The 22902-nt window shown below is 41.0% G+C and overlaps 1 protein-coding gene across 1 annotated transcript in view; it reads right to left on the minus strand.

Annotated features, from left to right (window-relative positions):
• SH3BGRL2 (SH3 domain binding glutamate rich protein like 2) overlaps positions 1–22902 on the minus strand; it is a 47949-nt gene that overhangs the window by 16508 nt on the left and 8539 nt on the right. The window contains exon 2 of the mRNA XM_050894308.1: positions 8127–8312. Within this exon, the coding sequence (XP_050750265.1) occupies positions 8127–8312 (186 nt within the window). The remainder of the gene's footprint in view (positions 1–8126; positions 8313–22902) is intronic.

Raw genomic sequence — 22902 nt, forward strand, 5'->3', positions numbered from 1 at the left:
TTGCTGAGCTTCTATTTTTTAAGCCCTAACACTGCGCAGGCTGGCTACTCTACACTTTGCCTCTGGTACCACAATGCCCTTTATTAAGTACATATTACCCGGAACCAAAGCTCTTTGCCTCAGGACGCAGAAAAGCAGTTGAGAAGTGGATGGCAAAAGCATAGGCATAGCCTGTGAATTATAACCACACAGACCTTGTGAATGGTCTGAACAGTATCTTGCCAACATGGAGAAGACACATGGGCAGGGGTTGCTTTCCAACACCAGCTCTGCCTTCTATATTACTTGCTTGAGAAAAGGGCTTAATCAGGAAGATAAACAGTGCTGTGTCACTGGCCTCAAGTCACCCACATTCAGCCTAGGGTCTGTGGATGCCTGTGAGCCACAAACTACTCCAATGCAACTGCGAAAGGTTATTAAGAATGATTTCAAGCAAACGGCTTAAATTGGCCATACAGAAAACTCTACCTCTGATGGGAAAAATAATTAATCAAGAAAGTTTCAGCATCATCAATCATTAACAGCTGTTATATGATCTCTGAGTAATTCACACTAACTTTTATCTAGCGAGATGATCCCTCTTCTAAAGACAGACCTGGACCACCAAGACACTAAGTGAGTCAGGTAAGACATCTCCAATGATGCAGGGAACCGAATGTAGACTTGCTAAATACCAAATTAGCCTCACAACTGCCCTAGCTCCTGAAGTAAACACACTACAGCAGGTGTGCTAAGGGGAATTCTGCCACATTGCTTGAGGATCTAGAGAGACGGAGTTCAAGCTCTCTGTATCTGTAGGCACAAGAATAATGACAAACTCCCCAACAACAGGCCAGGGCAGAAACTCTGGGGTGGCCTCTGGACAGTTTTCTTAAATTCTCTCTTTCCTCTTCTTTCTCTTATCAGTGAGTAGTTACTGATTTGTCATTTGACACATACAAAAAAGGAAGAAAAAGAAATGTGTATGAATCTTTCCAGGATCTTTAAAAAAGCCAGAAGAGACTGATACTTAACTGTGCAAAGAATCAGTGCCACAGTAATTGCCTGTGCTCTGAATAGTTTCTCGAGAACACTGCACCTCTTTCAGCACCCTATTTTATTTCTTTCTTGTCTATAGGCCTTCACTGTTTTGATGGAGTTGATACCATGTATTACATTTCAGGGAAGGACAGTAAATATCACATATCTCTGTCTCTACTGCTGTGCACTAGGCACTCTATCAGGACTTACCCTAACACTCTAAACCATATGAGCAGCTTCCAAGAAAAAAAAAACAGGAAAAGAAAAAAACCAAAGAGTCAGCCTGCTATGTAAATATTTTCCCTTCAGCTCAAACTCCCACCTGGAAATAGATTTCCTTTTAGTTTTGGTTGGCCTAAATTTCAGGCAATCTCACATCAATGGCAGATTTCTGCATATAAAATTGTCACTGCTTCAAAGTGCTAACTTGCAGCTTTGTAAGGTTTCACTGGGAAGTAGAGATTTCCAATCTTCTGAAAGATCCAGGAGTCACTTCTAGTCTAAGAAGGGTTGTGTAGTCAATTGTGGAGATTTCAGAGAAAGCAGAAGAGGGAAGTGTGAGGCACAGACCTAATTTCAGACATCACTTTTTCAGTATTTCTTGCTTTCTGCTTTAAGAGCCCTCCATGCCCGGTGTTCTGGCTACTGCAGATCCTGTTTGGATACATGTACCTATGCTCCTCACCTACCATGTGAAGAAGCTAAAGCCCTAGCTACAAATTCCACTCCAGAAGCCACATGCCCAAAATTTAGGTATTTCAGTGCTTGGCATCATGCTATAGTCCCTTTGTGAATCTGGCCCTAATGCACCAGTCTTCAGTGATCTCTCCATCTGTGTGGACTTTCCATGGTCTGGGTAAAAAAGGTAACAGTAAGTAATAAGTAATTAAGGATAAGTAATTATTTGTTCATTCTTTTAAATAGCATTTTTAACCTGCAAGATACTTAATAGTTAGTACTATGTTGGATCCTACCAGCAGTACTTTAGAAAAATCTGAATAACTCACATGCAAAATCACTGATCTGGCTGTGTAAAATAAATTCACAATGGGAGGTAAAGCATTTAGAAATTTTTCTGTAACCTTGAAAGCAAAGGATTTAGTTAGTGAAAACTTAGAAAACTAATTACAGTCTCCATGTTTTTACTGGGTCTGGCTGTGATGGAGTTAACTTTCTTCACAGCAACCCCTACAGTGCTGTGTTTTGGATATGTGACTAAAACAGCCTTGATAACACACCAATGTTTTGGCTATTGCCAAGCAGTGCTTGCACAGCATCAAGGCCTTCTCTGTTTCTCACACTGCTCCCCCCTGCCACCCCCAGAGAGTAGGCTGGGAGTGGGCAAGAGGCTGGGAGGAGACACAGCTGGGACAGCTGACCCCAACTGGCCAAAGGGATGCTCCATACCATATAATGTCATGCTCATAAAAAACTGGGGAGCGTTTTTTCTTCCAAGGTAGTCATTGCTCGGAGACTGGCTGGGCATCGGTCTGCTTTTGGGAGATGGTGAGTGACTGCGTTTGCATCACTTAGGTTTTTTCCCTTTCCTTCACTTATTAAACTGTCTTTATCTCAACTCATGAGTTCTCTTGTTTTACTCTTCCTATATTCTCCACCGTCCTGCTAGAGGAGGAGGCGGGAAGCAAGCAGTTGTGTGGTTGCTGGCTGGGGTCAACCCACAACAGTCCTTTTTGGCTCCTGAGCCGGGACTCAAAAAGGTTCAAGATAATAACAGATTTCATCAGAGTGTGCTAGACTGAATCTACAGCTGTTATACCTGTTTAGCTGTTACTTGGCAGGCTGTTACTTCATGTTGCTGGTCACAATGTTGACTCACTTGTTCTTGATGCCGATTTGTTTTTTCCCTCAGTTGCTCTGTTGCTTGCTCCCTTTCTTCCTGTACATCAAACTCGAGAGCTTGTTAAAGGCTGTTTTCAGCTTTTGCTGTTTGCTGTGTTGTTTATCACTTTCTTTTGTTTTGCCTGGGAGAGCCATGATAAAAGCATTGGCCTTGAGCCTAATCTGGTATTTGGTCCCTGCACTGCTGCCATCCCAGTACTCTGGGAACCATCTCGTGGCGACAATTAGCAATTAGACCTTTCTCCTCTTCTCCTCCAGGAGCGACTTTGTGGAGGAAATGAAGAATGGCATCTTCCTCTTCTCCTCCAGGACAGAGGTTTCCACCCTTGTTGCAATGGCCCTTCAGTTTCTTGAATATCCCAATGTAACCAGAAGGTTGTATTGGTGTGTGCAGTGACACTGATTTTGGCTTTTCATATGGTTAACCAACCAGTTGGGAATGCCACACAGGAATGTGCCCTGAGGCAACCAATTTGCGGGTGGCAAGGTGTGTGGGAGAATTTGGGCAGGCACCTAGAGCAGTTTTCACCTCCGATGGTTTGGGACTTCACTCCTGAACAGATGTGGAATCCTGTTGAATTGGCAGACCACTTGAAGGAAGGATGCCTTGTATATACCATAAAGACACAACTTCCAGCACTGTGTTGGGGCCTGGGGTAGGCCTATGCCTATGCTCAAAGGAACAGAGAGTCTCTGGATCTGAGGACACACAAACAGACTCTGTGGATAAATCAGAAATCCAAACCTCAACTACACCAGTTGTTCCTGCAGTCAAGAAGAAACAACAGAAGCATAGGTCGACCCAGTTAGTAAAGGAGATAGAAACTCCTCTTGAGGGAGACCAGGAAGAAGAGATCGTGGACTGGCCAGAAGGCAGACATGTTGAAGCATCACCCAAGGAGGTGACTCATGCCAAAGAGGCCCCACTGTATAATAAATTACCAGAAAATGAAAAACAAGACATTCTATTTACTGATCGGTCCTGTCATATTGTGGGAAAACATCAGAAGTGGAAAGCTGCTGGGTGGAGTCCCACAAGACAAGTCACAGAAACTGTCACAGGCAAAGGTGAATCGAGCCAGTTTGCAGAAGTGAAAGCCATCCAGCTGGCCCTAGACATTGCTGAAAGAGAAAAGTGGCCATTACTCTATCTCTACACTGACTCATGGATGGCGGCAAATGTCCTGTGGGGGTGGCTACAGCAACAGAAGCTGACTAACTGGCAGCACAGAGGTAAGCCCATCTGGGCTGCCGCACTGTGGCAAGACATTGCTGCCCGGGTAGAGAATCTCGTTGTAAAAGTACGTTACATTGATACTCACATGCCCAAGAGCCGTGCCACCGAAAAACATGGAAACAAGGAGCATGTAGACCACCCTGCCAGAACTGAAACTCAGTTGGGCCCATGACACATCAGGGCACCTAGGAAGAGATGCAATGTACAGATGGGCTTGTGATCGAGGGGTGGACCTGACCACTGAAGCCATTGAACAGGTTATCCATGAATGTGAAACCTGTGCCATGAGCAAACAAGTCAAGTGGGTAAAGCCTCTCTGCTGTGGAGAACAGCGGCTGGGAAAGACAGTGTGGGTTGCTCCTCCCTCAGGAAAAGGCAAACCCATTTGTGGGGTTCCTTTTGCTCAAGGGCCAGGGTGCACTTGGTGGGTAACACAGGAGGATGGGGAAACCCGATGTGTACCTCAAGGAGACTTAACCTTGGGGGAAAATAATCCATGATTTGAGTTGTATGTCATAGCTGTATGTCAAAGTACTACAGCAGGAGCCACTAAAACTAACTAAGGATGAGCCTTGTAAGGAACCGGGCAAGACACAACTGGTTTCAATGCCCAACAACTCAACCCAACCCAACACGCTAGCTCCTATGAAGGCTCTACCTGTCCTTTTTTTTTGATCTTTTCCAAATTATCTCCACTTTACTTTTCTTTATGCAAAGTGCACGAGTTCCCTCTTGGAACATGCACTAGGTGCTAACATTTCCTTACTCTTACATAGCACTAACGAGAGCAAGATAACTAGTAATTTCAGATTTACACTAGTGTAAATTAGAAAAGCAGGTTCATGTGTCTGATTTGTCTGAAATGTAGACTCTCTTCTTACACACAATGTTATAGCAATGTCACTAAGATGAAACAACAGATTGTAAAGTCATAAAAATATGTAAATTATCATAGTGTCAGTCCTATGACATAGCACTGGATTATCAGTAAAATGATTTGTGTTCTTGTGTGCTCACAGCTCTTATCTCGTTCGCAGGAAATAAAAATGGTTCTTGCTGAGCACTTTATTTCAATATCCATTAGCAGAACTTGTTACTGAAAAATTGGGCAGTGCATCTCAGAAGACTGAGAAAAGGAGAAGATAGATTAATGATCATATTTGCGACTACATCAACTCAGAAAAATTTCAAGGTCTTGCTCACACTTCAAAACATGGAGTTTGTATGTTGGCACCAGAAGCATCCCTCCCCCTGTGGTACAAGACGTTTTGTGAACCAGTAAGCATTGGTCATCTTTTTGTACCTTTCTCCCCAATTACACCAGCTATCACATGTTCAAATGGCTGACACCAATCCATTTTGGATACTTACTGAAAACACTGAAGACAAACTTCCTCTATATTGCAGTTACATTCTGAAAAGTGATTATTTCAAATGGTAGTGTCCTAGCCAGAAAAATCTATTCTGAGATAATACCCTTGTGCGCATTGCTGAGGTTTTCTACTAAAGAGAAAATGGGGAGGGAAAAAAAAAACCTATTAATGCTTTTACTTACACAAGAAAAACAGCATGGCTATGAACATGACATTGAGTCATGGCTCGTACACCATATGCTTGTGAACCTCTATTGAAATAACATGAACAAAATAAAGTATCTATTTTGCTTTGTCTTGTCTAGCCCTCATACATTTAGAGGAACAGCAACAGATCTGACCAGTTTGTACTGTAAGTAAGTAAGTCTGTATTGTCAGTAACAACGTATAAGCCAGAATAAGTACATAGGCAGTTTCCTGGTGAGACTGTAGAACTGGCAGGCAGAAAAACAGATAGCGTTTGTTAATAGAGTAACTGGATTAGAAATTGCTTGGACACAAATCAGGAATGATAAGCTACAATTTTCACTAACTCAACTAACAGAAAACTCGGTGGGTATTTTTTCAGTTTACGTTATTTAATTGTGATTTTTTTTTTTTTAGTTATTTATGTCAAGATAAACATATGAAAACACTGTAGAAATAACAAAGAGAGACAAGATGTGCAATGTCTGCTGACTTCATCTAACTGTGATATTTTAACCCCCTTTCCAGCACCAACCTCCTTTGCCTCCTGCCTAACATTTTGCCTCCACTCTATTACCTAAGAACTTCATTAACTAATGCAGCAGGCTAACTGATGAATGTTGGAGATCCTGCACATACTTCTTCCTTCATCCTAGAAAATACAGTTTCTTTCAAAGCATGTTTGCTCTTTAAAGATGTTCATGCAGACAGTGAGGTCTAGTAATAGGATTAACTCTGCTCAACCAAAACGGCTATTAGCTGAGCAGACAGATTAATGAGATCATCTCACATGTTGCATGACATCTTCTTCCTTGCTAATTCCAAACAGTAATTTCTAAGACTAGGTTAAAACATGCTATAAAGACAAGCTGAAACGGTAAGAAACAACAGCTTAAAACATTGTATTTCCCAGGCAAACTAAAATCACACAGAACAATGTAAATGTTATTTGTAAGTGAGGGGCTGCTCCATAAGTGAGGGTCAAAATCCCTTCCATGTCCCAGATAAATTTCTTTAACTGACATTTCTTACCTGGAAGTAGGAAGATATGAGTTATACTGCTGAGGTAAACAAGTAAAGCCAACACAAAGCATATGGGAGGGTTGTTAAATACCTCACTTCAAGAAGCCAGTTAGCTGCTGCATCATACCCAATTTGTTTGCTGCAGAGGATCCTAAATCACTTCTTATGCGTTTCCTACATTAGGCTAACAATTGCACTGCAGTTCAGAGGTTCTCAGCAGATCTGAATGATCCATCAGCCAGAAGCAGCTTTGTTACAGCACTGTTGAGTCTGGCAGGGACTGTTAGAACCAGCTTGGATGTACCTTCACCACGTTGTAGTCAGAAACCCACACAATACCCACATTTACTCTGGTCCAGCTATTATAACCACAGAGACCCTCTTCCCCATTTCTTATTCCTACTGAATTCACAGACAAACCTTACCCAATCACTTCCTGACGCAGCCAGGGTGGCACATCAAACCTCCCTTTCTCCCACCAGCTAGTCTAACAGATACCTCAAACCTGCCTCCTAAAGGATGTACAATTCACATAGTTGAAGTATGAAAAGATGCGGCAAGGCAAAGAGGGCCCAGCTGTGGTCTTTTTACAACATTTTGTTCAAAGGTGAGCAGAAGTTCTGGGAAGATTCTCCCAGACTACAACAGTGCCCAAGACTCAGAGCTGCACCGTACCACGCTGGCTAAGCAGGAGAATAAAACATTCATATGGTGCCATTCTTAACATACCAAAGGCTACCACTTCAGCTTGCGCTAGCGCATGGAGAAGTTATTGCAGCTTACACCATCAGAGAAACCAGCCCACTCATCAACCTGTTGTCAGATTCACAGGCTCTCATGCTTAGCAGTCTTTCAGCAGAGGAAGGCAAGTCTCAAGCTGCTTTGCTTTAGGGAAAAATAAAACTATTCCACAGTTCAAACAGCAAATAGTTTTCATTTATCCTAGAGACTCTGATCGCATAAAGGCTCTGTGAGCATAAATGAAATTTACACTATGACAGCAGCAGAGAAGGAGCTTAATTACAATGACAATATAACTCAATCTAGCCAATGTTCTCATTTACTGTGCCAAAGATTTCCTTCTGAATTTTTATGCTTGGACTAGACCCAAGTAGCAAGAAAACCATAAATCCCCAGCTTATAGTGGTCTCACAAGGGACTTCACCATCAACAGGCTGTACATGAAGCACATGACATTACAAATTCTTACATTCGTGGAGGGAATCCACTAGCTGAAGACAACCTCAGGATTTACAGATGAACAATCTGAATTTTCACTGTATGATCATTACCTGATCCTATCGCCCCAAACTGTCACCATTAATTCAGATACTACTAGAGAAAGCTCAACAGCAAGTCCCAGCTTTTTAAATGGCCAACAGTGTATACTAATATATTGTCCATTGACAACCATAACAGCTACTTACTCCACAGTACCGATCATCACTGAATATCTGTGGTGGCAGTGGATTGCCTTGCGCAGGCTGCCTATCCTCAGGAATATTTTTATACATCCATTGTCTTTTCTCCTCTGACATTGTGATATCGACTTCTTCAAACTCTATGCGATTGGCTTCCAGAAACCTCACAACATCTTGTTGCCTCTTCTTTATCTAGATGAAAGAAAGAAAAAAAAAGACAATACTCAGAGCAAGTCCACCATAACCCAGACATGCTTACAAACCTGAGAACATTCCTCCTCTCCCATCCCACTTTCACGGGACGGGAAGTCAAAAACTCAGGAAGACAAAGGAGAAAATATTTTTTTCAGTTTTAAGTTCATAAAAGTTAAACACTGCTGTTTCTTTACAAGTTGGCAAAGGTTATACTTCTTCTCATTTCTAGAAGGCTGGCTCTTTAGTTCAACTGTGGGAATTTCAGCCTTTACCCTCTAAAGATGCTTTAAAAAAAATAATCTGTATGGGACTCTTCAGAAGTAGGAGTTAAAAGAGGCAGCGGGTTTTCAAAGTCATTAGGGGCTATATTTTTTAAGTATACAGGCACCTAGAAATGCGAGGTAAGCAACCTGGCAAGTCCCAGAAGAATCTACTCCTGTAAGTGTTCATTGAGATAAACATGTCAGTACATCTGAAAAAAATCACCCCAGCTACACACATTTTTGTTTTCCTAGACACCTACACATCTTTTAAAATGCAGCTCGACAGTTCCCTGAGCAAGGCTTGTTGAATCTTTAATTAAGAGTGTCTGTCTGCATAATACACATGCCTAAAAATAAGCATGATCTCATCTCTTGAAAATTAACTTCATTGCAAAAAAAATGCATGAGGTTTGTACTAAATGTATGGGGTTTCTGCCCCTCAAAGAGATCATCATTTTTATACAAAAGCCTAACACAGGCAGAACACTGGCAGTTTTTAGCTCATTGTAGCTAACTAAGATCAACCCTTAACAGCTAGCCAGGCTTCAAGCAGATACACTTAGATGAAGACTACTTCTGCCTCACATAGGACTTTATATCAAGATAGCAACCTTTGAAATGAAAGTCTGTAGGGCTGGGGAAAGCTACCTGGGCTCATTCAGCTAGGTCTGCTCTGCATTCTCTTCAGTCCATACTGTACTTTTTGCATCTACTTAATGAAATGAATTCTTTCAGAAAGGAACTATAAATTATATGCTGTATTCTTCACAGCTATCATCAACAGTGTTATTTGAAGAAAAAAAATACAGCTTTAATAATTTTACAGTATTTCTGGAGTGTCAGATCCATGCAGTTGCTGACTGGCATAAAGCCCAGGTGGATGAATCATGCCTGTGGGTATCGTATGACCTAGATACTATTTGGAAATCAGAGGATTTTTAAAGTGCATGTGCTAGTTGTTCTTGTCACACAACCCAGTCTGTCTATCTAAATGCACCACAAAAATACATAACTTTTGGAGGTAATGCTGATGTTTCCTTGACATAAGAGGGTAGCCATCCCAAGAAACTGCAAAGACAAAGCTCTTAAATGATTACTGACTTTCCTAAGAAGCGGGCTGCATAGTAAGCTTGTGTCTCAGTTCTTTTTCCTTTTCTTACATATACTGCTGGGGTTTTTTAGGCATATGCGAAAGGATCACTTTTTCATAAAGAAGGCAGCTCCTAAAATTGTGTGCAAATAATGCATTATCAACAGCAGCAAAGTTACTGCATCATCATCACTGCTGGTACCGAAGACAATATGCCTTTTACTATCTCCCTAAAAATTGCAAAGACAAATTCTGTTGTCAATGTAGAAGTGAAGGACGAAAATATTTTCCTCTTTCACCAAAAAAAGCTGCAAGAGAGGCCCAAAAGAGACAGAGACTGAGATTTTCTTAACACAAATATTAAGTATTTGTTCAAACAGAAAAGAGATGTCTAAAATGATGTGTGGGAGAGGTCATTTCCTTATAGTGGAGTACTGCTAAAACTAGCATGAATTCCCTCCTGCACTGGTCAGAGCAACCACCAAACTACATAGTGCCCGGGCCAGCCCTCTGGCCCTGAGGCCAAATGGCATCATCTGGCCAAGTCTATTAAACCTGCAGCCTCTCAGAGTGGCTGCATGCAAACTGTACATTGGGAATGATCCCTGGTATGCCGTAACATCTAAATCATGGCCACAAACTACTTGTGAGACTGAAAGTTAGCCTTGGCCAAAGCTGTCTGTGCCGGCAACCCTTCTTCTAACAGTTCCACAGTACCAGAGCGCTCCATTGCTCAGGCCCAGGCCATGTACCAGTACACATGGATCTACATGTATCCATTTTCATCTGCTGTCTTCCAGTAGTCTGTACACTGGGCATAAGTTTAACTGCAACTTAGATTTAATCAGATCCCTACTATTTTACTGTTCACACCATGAGAATTCTTCCACAAACCCACATTTCCTAATCTCCCCTTTTTATTTTTATAAAACTAATTAAGATGTTGAAGTGAAATAAATTGTGGGCTGTTTTTTTTTAGCCAGAAGCCTTGCAATTCTCCACATGACATCTGCATGAGTTATCAGCTGTGGATGTGCCAGCTGCATAAATTTAAACAAAATGCCCTGAAAATTTTTAGCCAAAAAAGTAGCATCTTCTCCTCCCCCAAGTGATTTGATTCAAGCCTGTAAACCGAAACAAGAGCATTAGTTACATTTAAAATCCTATTAAATTATGCCTTGTTGTTTAAGATGGATGCTCAGAGCATCTGCCACAACAGAAGCCAGCTGATTATTCCCCAAGAAAACCACAGGACCTTTGTCTTCCTCTACAACTGGATCTGTGCCGCAGGAGTGCGTCAGCCTCACAATCCTGCCTGCAGCTCTCATGTGTGCTTACTCTGAGCTCTAAAAACTTCCAGCGTTCAACCACATGAAACACTGAGCAAAGACAATATGGCACAAAGAGCAGTGTCAGTTCTCCCTTCCTCACTAGCCTATGCAGAGGATCTGAGCTCCTGTCAAGAGCCCAGTGGAGAAAAATACGTCCTCATTTGACAAACTATGGAGGTGGATATATTAGTCCTCTTTGTGAAACTTAGCCTTGTACCTTGCTGCTTCCGAGGTTTCCAGAGTGTGATGCAACTGAAAGGAACCTGGAAAGAGTATTCATATAATCAGAGGTACCATGTTCAGAAAAACTTGGTTCATGGCTATTCATACACCACTTTGGGAAAGCATCTGTATTCTTACAGGAGAGACTGCTTTAGCATCAAAATATTTTGGTTTTAATATGTTTCAGCACACCAGAAGACACTGTGAGACACACCATCAAAATAGATATCCATTGTGAAGTTTCAGAGGAAAATCTTTACATAATATGATCCTAATCTATCTTTAATGCGGTGAAGAAAACTCTGATAGAGCTAATAGTCTACTACTGTAATTCGATGTTTGTCTCCCATATTTTTAGCAGGGTGATTGTTTTCTGAACATCATTTCTCTGGGTTTGGTTTTACTGTTAATCTACATTTCTATTCACAAAAGTAAGACAAGTAAAAATCCCCAGAGACATCTCCATTTTATCCCGGCATTTAGAGCTAGTCTCCTTATTAGGATCAAAAAGCAGCAAAAATAGGATGTCCATTTTGATATACAAAACTGCTAAAATGAGCTAATCACTTATTCAGTAGCCTGATTTATAAAGAAAGTCTATTGTAGCTAAAGTATCCTGTCTTTCTGCCCTAGTTTTCATTTCTTTATACTGATTTGCAACAGGTAACAGGAGGATACACTTTCAGACTGCTTTGGAGGAATACTTCAAAGACTTACTCAGGCCTGGCCAGGTGGGACCACTGGGATTATCTGTTCTGACCTTCAGCATCCCTGAATTAATTCCTCTTAGGAGTAAAGAGTTTCTTTGGATTTTTTTTCCCCCTAAGCTCCATTCCTGAACTGATAATAACAGAGAATCTGCTAGTCTTTGTAAATTGTTCCCATAGTTAATTAACTGCCTTCACTTAAAATATTTCCTTGCTTCTGTTCAGAATTTGCCTCACATCCAGCTTTCAGCCACTTCACTTTTTATATCTTTGGCTAGACTGAAAACTCTTCTGCTAAAAGATTTCTGTTTCCCACACAACTAATATGGGGGAGAAACAGATCTCCCAGCTAACCTGCACACTGATCTCCAGTAACAAGAGAAATCCTATTGCTCGTTTAACAGCAGAATGACAAAATGAGGATGTTACCATCATAAATCACGTCCAGACTGGAGCAGAAGTTTAGCGAAATTAGATCACATCCTCTATCCAAAATTCCTTGGAAGCTTCTCATCACTTTCAACAGGTCACAATTTCCTTCTTTTTTCCCTCTCTATACTTCCTGAACCTGTTTTCAGAAGATCTTCTGTACCAGAAAGGCTTGCCTACTGACAGCTGCTGAACCAGAGGAGCATATCGTGGTCTCTCCATTACTAAACGGCAGCAGCATTTCATTATTCTATACTATTTTAACCCAGATATTCAATACACTGCAAAAATCTCACTAGTTCAGGATTTATCTAACCCAGATAGGATAAATGAATATTACTTCTACTGTACTCTAGGCAAGATGACTCAAGTAGCAGTATTAATAGGAACTGTGAAATAGTCATGATTAAAGACAACTTCTCTGCCTTATTTCATTAGCCCAGTTAATATAAATGGGACAAGGCAGACACATTCTCAGTTTCAAATGTCTTCACGGTGTCAGCAGGCATGCTGCTGAGCGTCTGGTGCCCACAAAGTGGATGCAGGAGGCTGGTCTTCTGCTCTGGACTCTAACCCTCACCTTCTGGAGATAAGGCATTCCCTGGGCTTCAGTCCTCCTGCCTGCAAGTGGAGGGAATGACGGTAGGTACCATTCAGTGCGTTGGCTGGTGAGTGAGATGTGTAGCACTGACTTGTCCTACAGCCTCTTCATGCTGGAACTGAAGGGACCAAAAGCCTGAACTGTCCACTCATTCCAGATGGATCCCAAGAGCAAATAGCCCGCTTTCTAACACAAAATCCCACCCCAAAAAATATTCAGACCACACATGCTGAGAACAAGGCCTTATGATGAGTATCTTCTAAGCTGGTTTGTCAGACCACAAACACATTTTACAAGTCTGACATTTAAAAAAAACAAAACAGAATGCATGTCTAAGTTCACCTCAAAGACTTGTTTCACAGACTGGCATGTCCATCTAGACCTGTGCCTCTAAAGACGGACAGGGTCCTGCTGGTTCCCTTCCTTCTCTTTCAATCTGGTTACTCTTTGCTGATGCCTGCCCTTACTCCGGAACTGCAGCAGCCACGTTATCCATTCACTGACTCAGCTGAAAAAGGAAAGTATTGCATTTGGCAGGGGCATCTTTAGGGTGCAGTTTGATGATACAGCTAAGCAGATCTCACCACTGGCTTTCACTGAGATGACACAATGTTCCTCCCTCCTGCCAAACAGCTCCTGCAGCTTTCCTTGCACAAGCATAATGCAGGAACCAGGGGAAGAAGGGAAGGAGCATCAATAATGTCAGCACCACAATCTCATCGGTTTATACCAGTAGCAAAACCGCACCCTAAGAAAATGGCTCAGCAGAAGCTGAAGCATGACCCGCTACAGGTATTTGAAATATGAACTGCATAAACAGCATTTGTGTTACATAAACACAAGCTCCAGCTCACTCCCACAGCTGAAAATACCAAACGGGAGCCTCTGCCTTTACAAGTCATGCAAACATAACCAAAGCAAATGTTGCAGTGTAAAATGCAGATGTAATATAGCTACTGCAGAGGATTACTAATCTTCACTTCTCATACAGATGAGGCTTAACACACAGTCCCAGATAATAAGGAGATACTACACTCTAACAAAGAGATGCAAGCCCTAACCACATCAAATGAACAGAACTCTAAACAGCGTTAACTGCAAACCTACGCATACCTTCCTTAGAAAAGCAAGGAGGAGGCAATGCCTCTTACAAACACACTAAGCAACATCTGCATTCTTTTCTTCTGTTTCCACTGTGTTTCTGCTTTCATACAGAAGCAATGAAAAACAACCTCACGCATTCAGAAGGCTGACATGCAAATCCTCATGGTCCTGTTACATTTGCAACCTGTAACAACAGAGACTTTCTGCCAAATTTCTCTTTCTTTGCCTGGCTTAGGAAAGGAGAGCACAACTGACCCCTGGCAATTTTTATTGCAGAGAGATGGCAGTGCCGTGACAGACCGTTACAAAGGTTCATATGATTAATTCATTGTTCTTGGCACAGGAAAATACAACTCAGCTATGTACATAGGGAAGAAGAAGATGAGAAGCTGTGGTGAGGTGAAGGAGGGTAATAAAGAAGAAATTTGGGAAAAAAAAAAAATATCAGCATTGCATAACTATTCCCAAAAGTAAAGTAAGTGTCTACCTGCCACAGCAAATATTGCATTACATGTGATAGAAGGAAAATACAGTCTTCTCAGAACAGACCTCCAAATAGCTAAAAACACCTTCAATGCTTCATCCTCAAGGAAATGTTTCAATATCCAAAAAATTGACCACAGAACTTTTCCATCTGAAAAGAAATAGAACAGTCCCCGAACAGTGGCCACATGCAGCCTGCACTGCCCTGGTCTCCTGCTAGCAGCAATCTTCCGCTTGCATACAGAGACATAATTAAGGACACGCCATATGAAATACTCCATTGGACGAGGAGGGCAATCTGTTCAGCTTCATGCAAGTAAGTTTGCAGGTCCCTGGGAGCTGCTGAGACACTGCTTAGGCAGGCAATCTGCACACCTTTACTTCTGTGCAATATATGTATGGTATCTTTGAAAGAGTCCAGTATTTAAGAAATGCAATTCAAATTTGAGCCAGGTTTGTTTTTTAAAAGACTCCTAATCACAAGCAGTCAGCAAACGAAAACATATTATTTTCTTTTTCTATAAAGTTACAGGACAGTAAACTGCTCCATGCCCAATGCCTGCTAACCTCGTATTTTCCTTGTCAGATGTTGCACTATGATAGAATGCATTTAAATCTATTTCTGTGTATGTATGTCTATTACAAGCTGAAGGGAAAAGTTTCTTATTTAAGATAGTTTGTAAGAAACCATTGTTCTCTGTGCAAGTAACAAGGTAACACTCAGAAACACAAAGGAGTCTTTAGCAAGTACAAATACATCTATCACTGCACAAAACAAAGAGATGATGGGAGTTTGCTCAGGGGTTTACTTGGTATTGTTTCAGTAAGCATAAAGGGAAAAGGAGAGACAGAAATGGAACAAACAGAAAAAGGGAAAAGACCAAGAACAGAAAAAGAGAAGGTTCTACAGAAATATCAGCTACAGACAGTGCCATGCAGGGCGCCTTTGAGCTGTGTGCAGCTGAAAAAGCCTCTAAAGTCACTCTCAAGTCTACTTCTTTTGATTTCTTCTGTATTTCAGGAAACAAGACTTGCCAATGATGTACACAAATGAAGTAAGTGATTCTATTGTCATTTTCTTCTTGCAGTAGGAACAATGTGTTCCTACAGTGTTGAAAATCCACTTACATGTGAGTCTCTGATGGACTGGAGGAAACCAGATGCTGTGAGACCCAAATCTTGGCTCATTACTTCCCATCAAAAGAATACCATTGAAGCTGGATCTATCTTCCAATTAATGACATGAATTTGTATTCCATTGCATCAATGTGAAACCAAAAAAACAGCATTGCTTGTGGAAATAAAAACTGGCTAAAACAAAGTGAAACTTGAAGACTTTGCAACAGGAACTGAACCAGAACTTGGAAGTCCACTGAGTGTACAGGCACGCAGCTCCCAATCAGAGAGACCTTGACAGACTAGCAGCCGGAGGACTTCATGCAGACTGAGAAACATAGCGAGAGGATTCCCAGCCTAGCCTGGCAAGCAGTAGGTGACTGCCAGATTGAAGGTCAGGATGCACTGTTGGTTGTTCTAGTGGGGAAGCTTGCAAAACCTACTGCCAATTTGGATCGTCACCTACAGCAAGAGCTCCATTCTGTGGAATTACACTATCCTGAAAACTTTTACATTTCTGTTTGACAAAAATGCGTGCTTGAAATGATATTTGTGCTACAGATACAGGATCTTTCCTAGTCATAGCTATTTTCTTGTGAGGACACTGGGAAGGCGTACTGGTTCTTCTTTGGCTGGGCCTCTAGCTAAAACAGAGGGCAGATTACCAGAGCATGCTGGTAACTTGGTCTGTTTTTAAAAATGTCTCAGCCAACAACGAGTCAAGAAGTTTCAAAATTATTAGAATTATGTTAGGACTTTTTTTTTTTTTTTTTAAAAAAGGTTGGGGATCCTAGTGGCTAGCACAAAAGACTAGAGAAACTTTGAGCAGCCTGGAAGATCTCAGGGATTCATAAAGCATGTTCCCAGCTATCAAAAACTGCTTCTGATGGAACCATCCTGCAGGACTAGAATAATTCATTTCAAAAGACTAACAATTCAAACCCTAGCTGGCAGCTAACTTCTTTCAATAGATAGATGGTTTTGTTTGTAATTTACCATATGTTTCAGTAATTCAAGAGAGTGGTTAAAAAGAAAGTGTTATTTTCATGCATTTTTCCAACAGAAACCTCTCAAAGATGCCAGAGAATAATTTAAATCTCCTGTTTAGCATTCTACATTTAACTCCTCCTCGTACTATTCTCTTTTGTCGAAGTGGCATATTTATAGCAAGTATTTTGCATCATGAAAGAAACCCTTTCAACAAGCAACATCTATCTTCCTTTTCAAAATGTATACTACACACAAATACAAGTATGATAACTGCAACTCTTATTAATTCAGCTACTCTTTAGTACCTCCTAACTAAATGCAAGTTGTTCTCTGATGTCCATGCTATATTATGTTTATTCATATGTTTATTTCTTTTGATTTTTCTAAGTTATTTGACTGAAGAATATCGTTTGCTTCCCAGTAAAGTCCCAGTTCAGCAAGGTAGTTGAGAACTGCCAAGTTCTGAACTATTGGAAACTCAGTACTCAGTCCTGCAGAGATGAACAGAAAGCTGATCTTTGAATCTCACAGTTCCTCCTGCAGAGTTAGGAGAGCAGGAAATATTTTGGTGTCTTGCACATGGAAGTCCAATACTGCTATAGCTGAAAATCTGCAGGGATTTACAGATATCACTTTGTTAGCGTGAATCAAGCTTGCTTGATAGAATTATGATTTTGTGAATGGAAGAAAAACACGATAACTATGTTTTGTTTCTTTATTTTCTTAAAATGTGTTAAATATTTGGTAATTGTTTAAAGTTCACTGAAATAGCACTGAAGAGAGCAGTTTCATAAGCAGGTTTTGGAAAGTAAGCAAATGCTATAATACTTGTATGAGTCAGCAGTGTGCCCTGGCAGCCAAGAGGGCAAACCACATCCTGGGGTGCATCAAACACAGCATAACCAGAGGGACAAGAGAGATGATTATCCCACTGTACTCAGTGTTGGTGTGGCCTCACCCGAAGTACTGTGTGCAGTTCTGGGCCCCACAATTTAAGAAGGATGTGAAGGTCCCTGAATGCGTCCAGAGGAGGGCAACAAAGCTGGTGAAAGGGCTGGAAGGAATGTCCTATGAGGAGCAGCTAAGGACTTTGGGCTTGTCTAGTTTGGAGAAAAGGAGGCTGAGGGGTGACCTCATTGCTCTCTACAGCTTCCTGAGGAGGGGAAGTGGAAAGGGAGGTGCTGATCTCTTCTCCCTGGTATCCAGTGATAGGACGCATGATAGCTATGTCAGGGGAGGCTCAGACTTGACATTAGGAACCATTTCTTGACAGGGTGGTCAAACACTGGAACAGGCTTCCTAGAGAGGTGGTCAATGCCCCAAGCCTGTCAGTGTTTAACAGGCATTTGGACAATGCCCTTAATAACATGCTTTAACATTTAGTGAGCCCTGAAGTGGTCAGGCAATTGGACTAGATGATCATTGTAGGTTCCTTCCAACTGAAATATTCTATTCTATTCTAAATTCTGCAAAGAAAAATAAAAGTTTAAAAACAAAAAATCCCCCTGACAAGAAATTCACACACATTTCCTATTATGTAACATGTTTATCACCTAAACTTTTAAGATGAAAACACACAATTGTCTTTTTTTTGTGACATGGTGAGTCAGCAGAGCACTGAAAGTGTTGTGAACTAGTTCTATGTATTTATCAGTCACATTGTTTTGTCACAATGAATAAAGCATTCCCAGCTGTATTTTCTGTACTTACTGCAAACGCGATATAAAAGCAAATTTCTTGGCACTAAAAAAAATAGGTCATGTTTCTTCCTTCTCATTACCTTTAAGTATCAAAACCCAGTGGCACAGGAATATTTATCTATTAGAATGGATAAAACCACCTAGCAGCCCATGAGACATAGTAAGTAATTAGCCTTATTTCGTCTGGGTGGGGTCTCAGTTCTGTCAGCGCAAGATATGAGTCCCACTGGCCATCTCCTACCTTACCCATGAGGCAGCACCCTCTGTATTTTGCCACTCAGGACCCATAGCCCAACACCCAGTTACACCCAACTGCGGCTCCAGCTATTCCTGAAACAAGAGGAAGTTGTTGAAGAATGTGGAGCCATAAGATGTCACATGCAGCAGAGTCTCCTGACAGTATGGTAGAGTTTTTAAGAGACATTAAGGCAAGCTCTAAGACTGCAGTACTGCCTAGCCCAGCAGTGGCGTACTGGGTTTCATGGAGAACCCTGTTCCCACATAAACACAAGGTGACATCCATATTTCTCCCACACAGCTACTAAGCCCCTCCATGAATTTGAAAGAATGATAAGACTCCTTGGACACTTGGAAAAAATATCTAGCCTTTCCCTAAGAAGAACTATGCTTGCATTTATTTGTTTTCTCATCCTGAAGGATCAGAGATATTATGATTCCAAAATGCTCCAAAGAATTTGAAAAACAAGTTTGCGAAATAAAGCTGTCAATACTTTTGCTATTTTCTCCTGACAGCTACTATCCACACAGCACAGATGTGTCATTCTGCCAACTACAGATATACACACCCTGATAATGCACTTCAAAATAACAGCAGTGGCAGCAGTGCAAGTCATTCAGAATTTGTTGTGCTAAGTTTTTATGGATATTTACAGGTTTTCCCAGCAGTATATGAAAAGGCAACAGAAAAATGCATTTGTGGCTCTAGACAAATGTCATATTTCAGATAAAGTTGGACTATATTACTGCAAAGTTCTATCAGTATGTTTTTGTAAGGCTCGGACGATGGATTTTGTTGATATCATTCTCTAAACCAGGGCTGACTGCCACTGCTATTATTCAGATCAATAACAAAATTACCTTTGACTCAACTGAGAGCAGAACAAGGCTTCTAACTTTATTAACAAATGTCAAAGCTATTTCTCTTTCAACAAATGCAACTATATCTGTGTAGCTTGTGTGTTCTTGCAGCTCCATATGTGCAAATTACCTTTTCTTTTATACTTCTGCAGCCCCATTTCTTAGTGACTAGCTGCATCCCCAAACACAGCAGCCATCTGATTATTATCCCATAAACTGCAGACACATCTCCTGTAAGGTCAACAGGAGTCACCTCCACATAGCCAAAGGTATCGCTGAATACCATGCTGAATAAAGCCACAGATTTTCAGACTCCCCTGGGGCCTGATGCTGGGAACCTTTACCAGAAAATAGACATTGCTGCAGGCAAGCCAGTTTCACCGAGTAGGAAGGGACTGCTTGCACATCAGGGCCTTCATGGCAGCTGTCTTCTCTGATCAAAGACTAGTTTTGTGTCTCCTTTCTAACTAATTTTAGCTTCCTAGCAGGTTCCTACTGAAGAATGTGATGGTATCTAAATCCTTCAAATGCCACTCCTGTCTCTGCTTCTATATAAACATATCAGATCACTCCATTAGAGATACTTCAGGAAGACTGACCTTAGGAGATGCAGATCCACATCAAAGGTTTAATGCATACTTGAATTGTATTTCTGTAGATTAGACAGGGATGATAATCTCACTAACCCTGCAGCAACGTAATGACAGGTTTCAGTTGCTGATTCTCTGTTGTTCCTCAGATCAAAGGAAGCTTTCTTTCAAATGAAGACACACAAAAATTCACTTGCCTTTCTCTGAAAAACACAGACCCCAATTCCATGATTAAGAAACCAATCTTTAATTGATTTGTAATGTTACTATTAAATTGTTCCAGATAATCACTTATAAAGGCTTTAATAGCACAGATAATACCCGATATCATCCTCTGCAGCATACAAAAATGTCAGGAAACAAAAAAAACTTGTGAAAGTTGTGATGGAATTTCCACCATTAAATTCTGATGAATTTTTTTTCTGAGTCACGTTCTCTTGCTTCAACTGGGATCTATCCAGTGAATTCAGAGGACCTGTGTTACATAGCACATTGGTGAAAAGGATCACAACAGGCCGTATCTCCTAGCGTGTGAAGGTAAACAAAGTTCTGTCTTTTTGTAAAAGCATAAAAAGCCAAAAGCCGACAGGAAAAACTTATCAGCATGTGTGAAGGGAACATACACAATCACATTTTGATTTGCATTTAATATGGAGTACAAGTTCATGGTTTCAGGGCTCTGCCTACGAACAAAAGCTCTGAGGGTAACGCTGCTGGCAGAGTTTGCAGCAGAACAATCCCATGAAATAGGACATTCAGAAAGCCAGAACTGTGGCTGTTTAAGGCTTTGTCACAAGCAGAAGCTTGCCAAAAGTTATCATCACCCCTGCAACAGTGGCAAAACTGGATATGTCCTCGTGCTACAGATGCTCAGTTTCACAGTCCAACGTATTACTAGCCCACCTTCAGCACCCATGAAGGCAAACACAGAAGGCTGCAACCGAAGAGGCTAGAATGCAGGCATGCGTTCTGTCCTGGAGCTCTGCAACAGGCAGAGCGACTTCGAAGTTATCAGCAGTAAGGTCTTCAACTGCCACCGCTAGCCCTGTCAGAACTCTCAGATAAAAATCTTCATAACATTGTTTACACTAATGTTACCTTTGTCCTAGGTAGGAAGGGAAATATTTATGCCACTGTATATCCCCATTAGCCAGCACAATTATATTGGTGGATATCTTATATTGGTATAACTATTTTGATGTTTTGTAAGCACTTCATTATCTGAAATAAGTTACATAAGTAAAGCTCTTAAGTATAGGCCAGACACATGGAATAACAGAGATAGCTGAGCAAGCACCATGATTTTAGCACTCTAGCTTACGCAGAAGACAGACACCCATGGTTACAATTCCATAAGGTCCAGCCGTTCAAATAAAGGAGCAGTCATTTTTGACAGGGCCCTGACAGATGCTGACATATCTTGAGCAACCAAGGTGAGGCACCAGGACATTATCTTTCTTTTTCTTCTGGGGATGCAAAAATCAGTGGTTTATTTCTACCAAGCGATAATTAGCACCTATCAGTGATTCCAAGGTTAAGAAACATACACACACACATATGCACACAGATATAAATATACATAACATATACACACTATATATACACACACATAAATATATATATCAATATATATGTGTGTATGCAAAAATACACATCTACATATGTATATTCACACAAAATACAGGTTGATACATATGCAAAGGTCACTCCCAGGCATTAACTTCTGCAAGTTTATTCCTTGCAGTAAAATGAGAAACATTTTGCAGCTTTCGACATTGTCTTACTAGGAATGGTGGGGATTAGTTATCCAGAGGTAAAAGAGCAAAACCAACAACAACAAATCCTGGAACTCTTAATTGTCAAGACAAGCTCTTTCCTACCCAAGGCAGATGGGCAGCAACAGAAGGGCATGCTGTTATTGATGATTAACATGAGTCACTGAACAACCTGTGTCTCCTAAGAGCTTCTCTTCATAAATCAGCTAGCAAGACAGTTACTCCCCTTCCTCCATGCCAAATTCAATTACTTTATAGTGAAGTACAATATTAAATTTAGACTAAATAAGTTTGTTTACTGTTGTAAAATCCAGTTGTTTTTCTCTTCCCCCACTAACAAGACAGAAATAACTTGTTTTAAGAAGGTTCCTCATCACTATAGCTCTCATCACCCCAAAAGAAGGATATCCACATGCTTTAGACTCAGCCCCTTCAGAGTGGTGATAAATAACTCTTACAGTAAAGTAGCACACCTCAATGGAAGGACTGCCACAGCCTTCAACAGAAGAATCAAAAGATTTCACCCCAAAATATGTCACAGATGGAGGCCTAAAGCCCAAGAAAGAGAAGAAAGCAGGTTTTGTATCCATGCTCTCTTGCTATGAGACAAACTATGTTAAATGAGTTGCCTGCACAATGCTTGTATCGCAGTCACCCCTTCCAGTCAAAGCAACCAAAGTTCAACAACTTTGAGTCATTCCTTGAAAGATCAGATTACACTTTGCTCACCTACATGAGTCCCAATAAAATGAATCTGATGTTTGTTTTTAGAAATAAGAGTCAACAGTGACTTAGGTTTCTGAATTGACTCCATCTGCCCATCCAACAGGTGCTGACTAAACAACATACCAACCCCAGAAGAGAAGATTAAGGAAACAATCTCATGGCTACTGAGGAACACAGAAGCTCTTCCGAGCTATTGCAGCTAACTGCAGACTGTTTCCATTTATAGTCACAGGTAAGAAACACTAGCACCGCCTCTACATTTCCCCTCACCTTGCCAAGAAGGAAATCCACCGACCTAAGGGACTTGCAAAATGTTAACTACCTTCTGTAAAACTTATCAAAACATTAAGCTGGTAAAAAAC

This window comes from Gymnogyps californianus, chromosome 3 (genome assembly GCF_018139145.2).
Source record: "Gymnogyps californianus isolate 813 chromosome 3, ASM1813914v2, whole genome shotgun sequence".
In the NCBI taxonomy this organism is placed as follows: domain Eukaryota; kingdom Metazoa; phylum Chordata; class Aves; order Accipitriformes; family Cathartidae; genus Gymnogyps; species Gymnogyps californianus.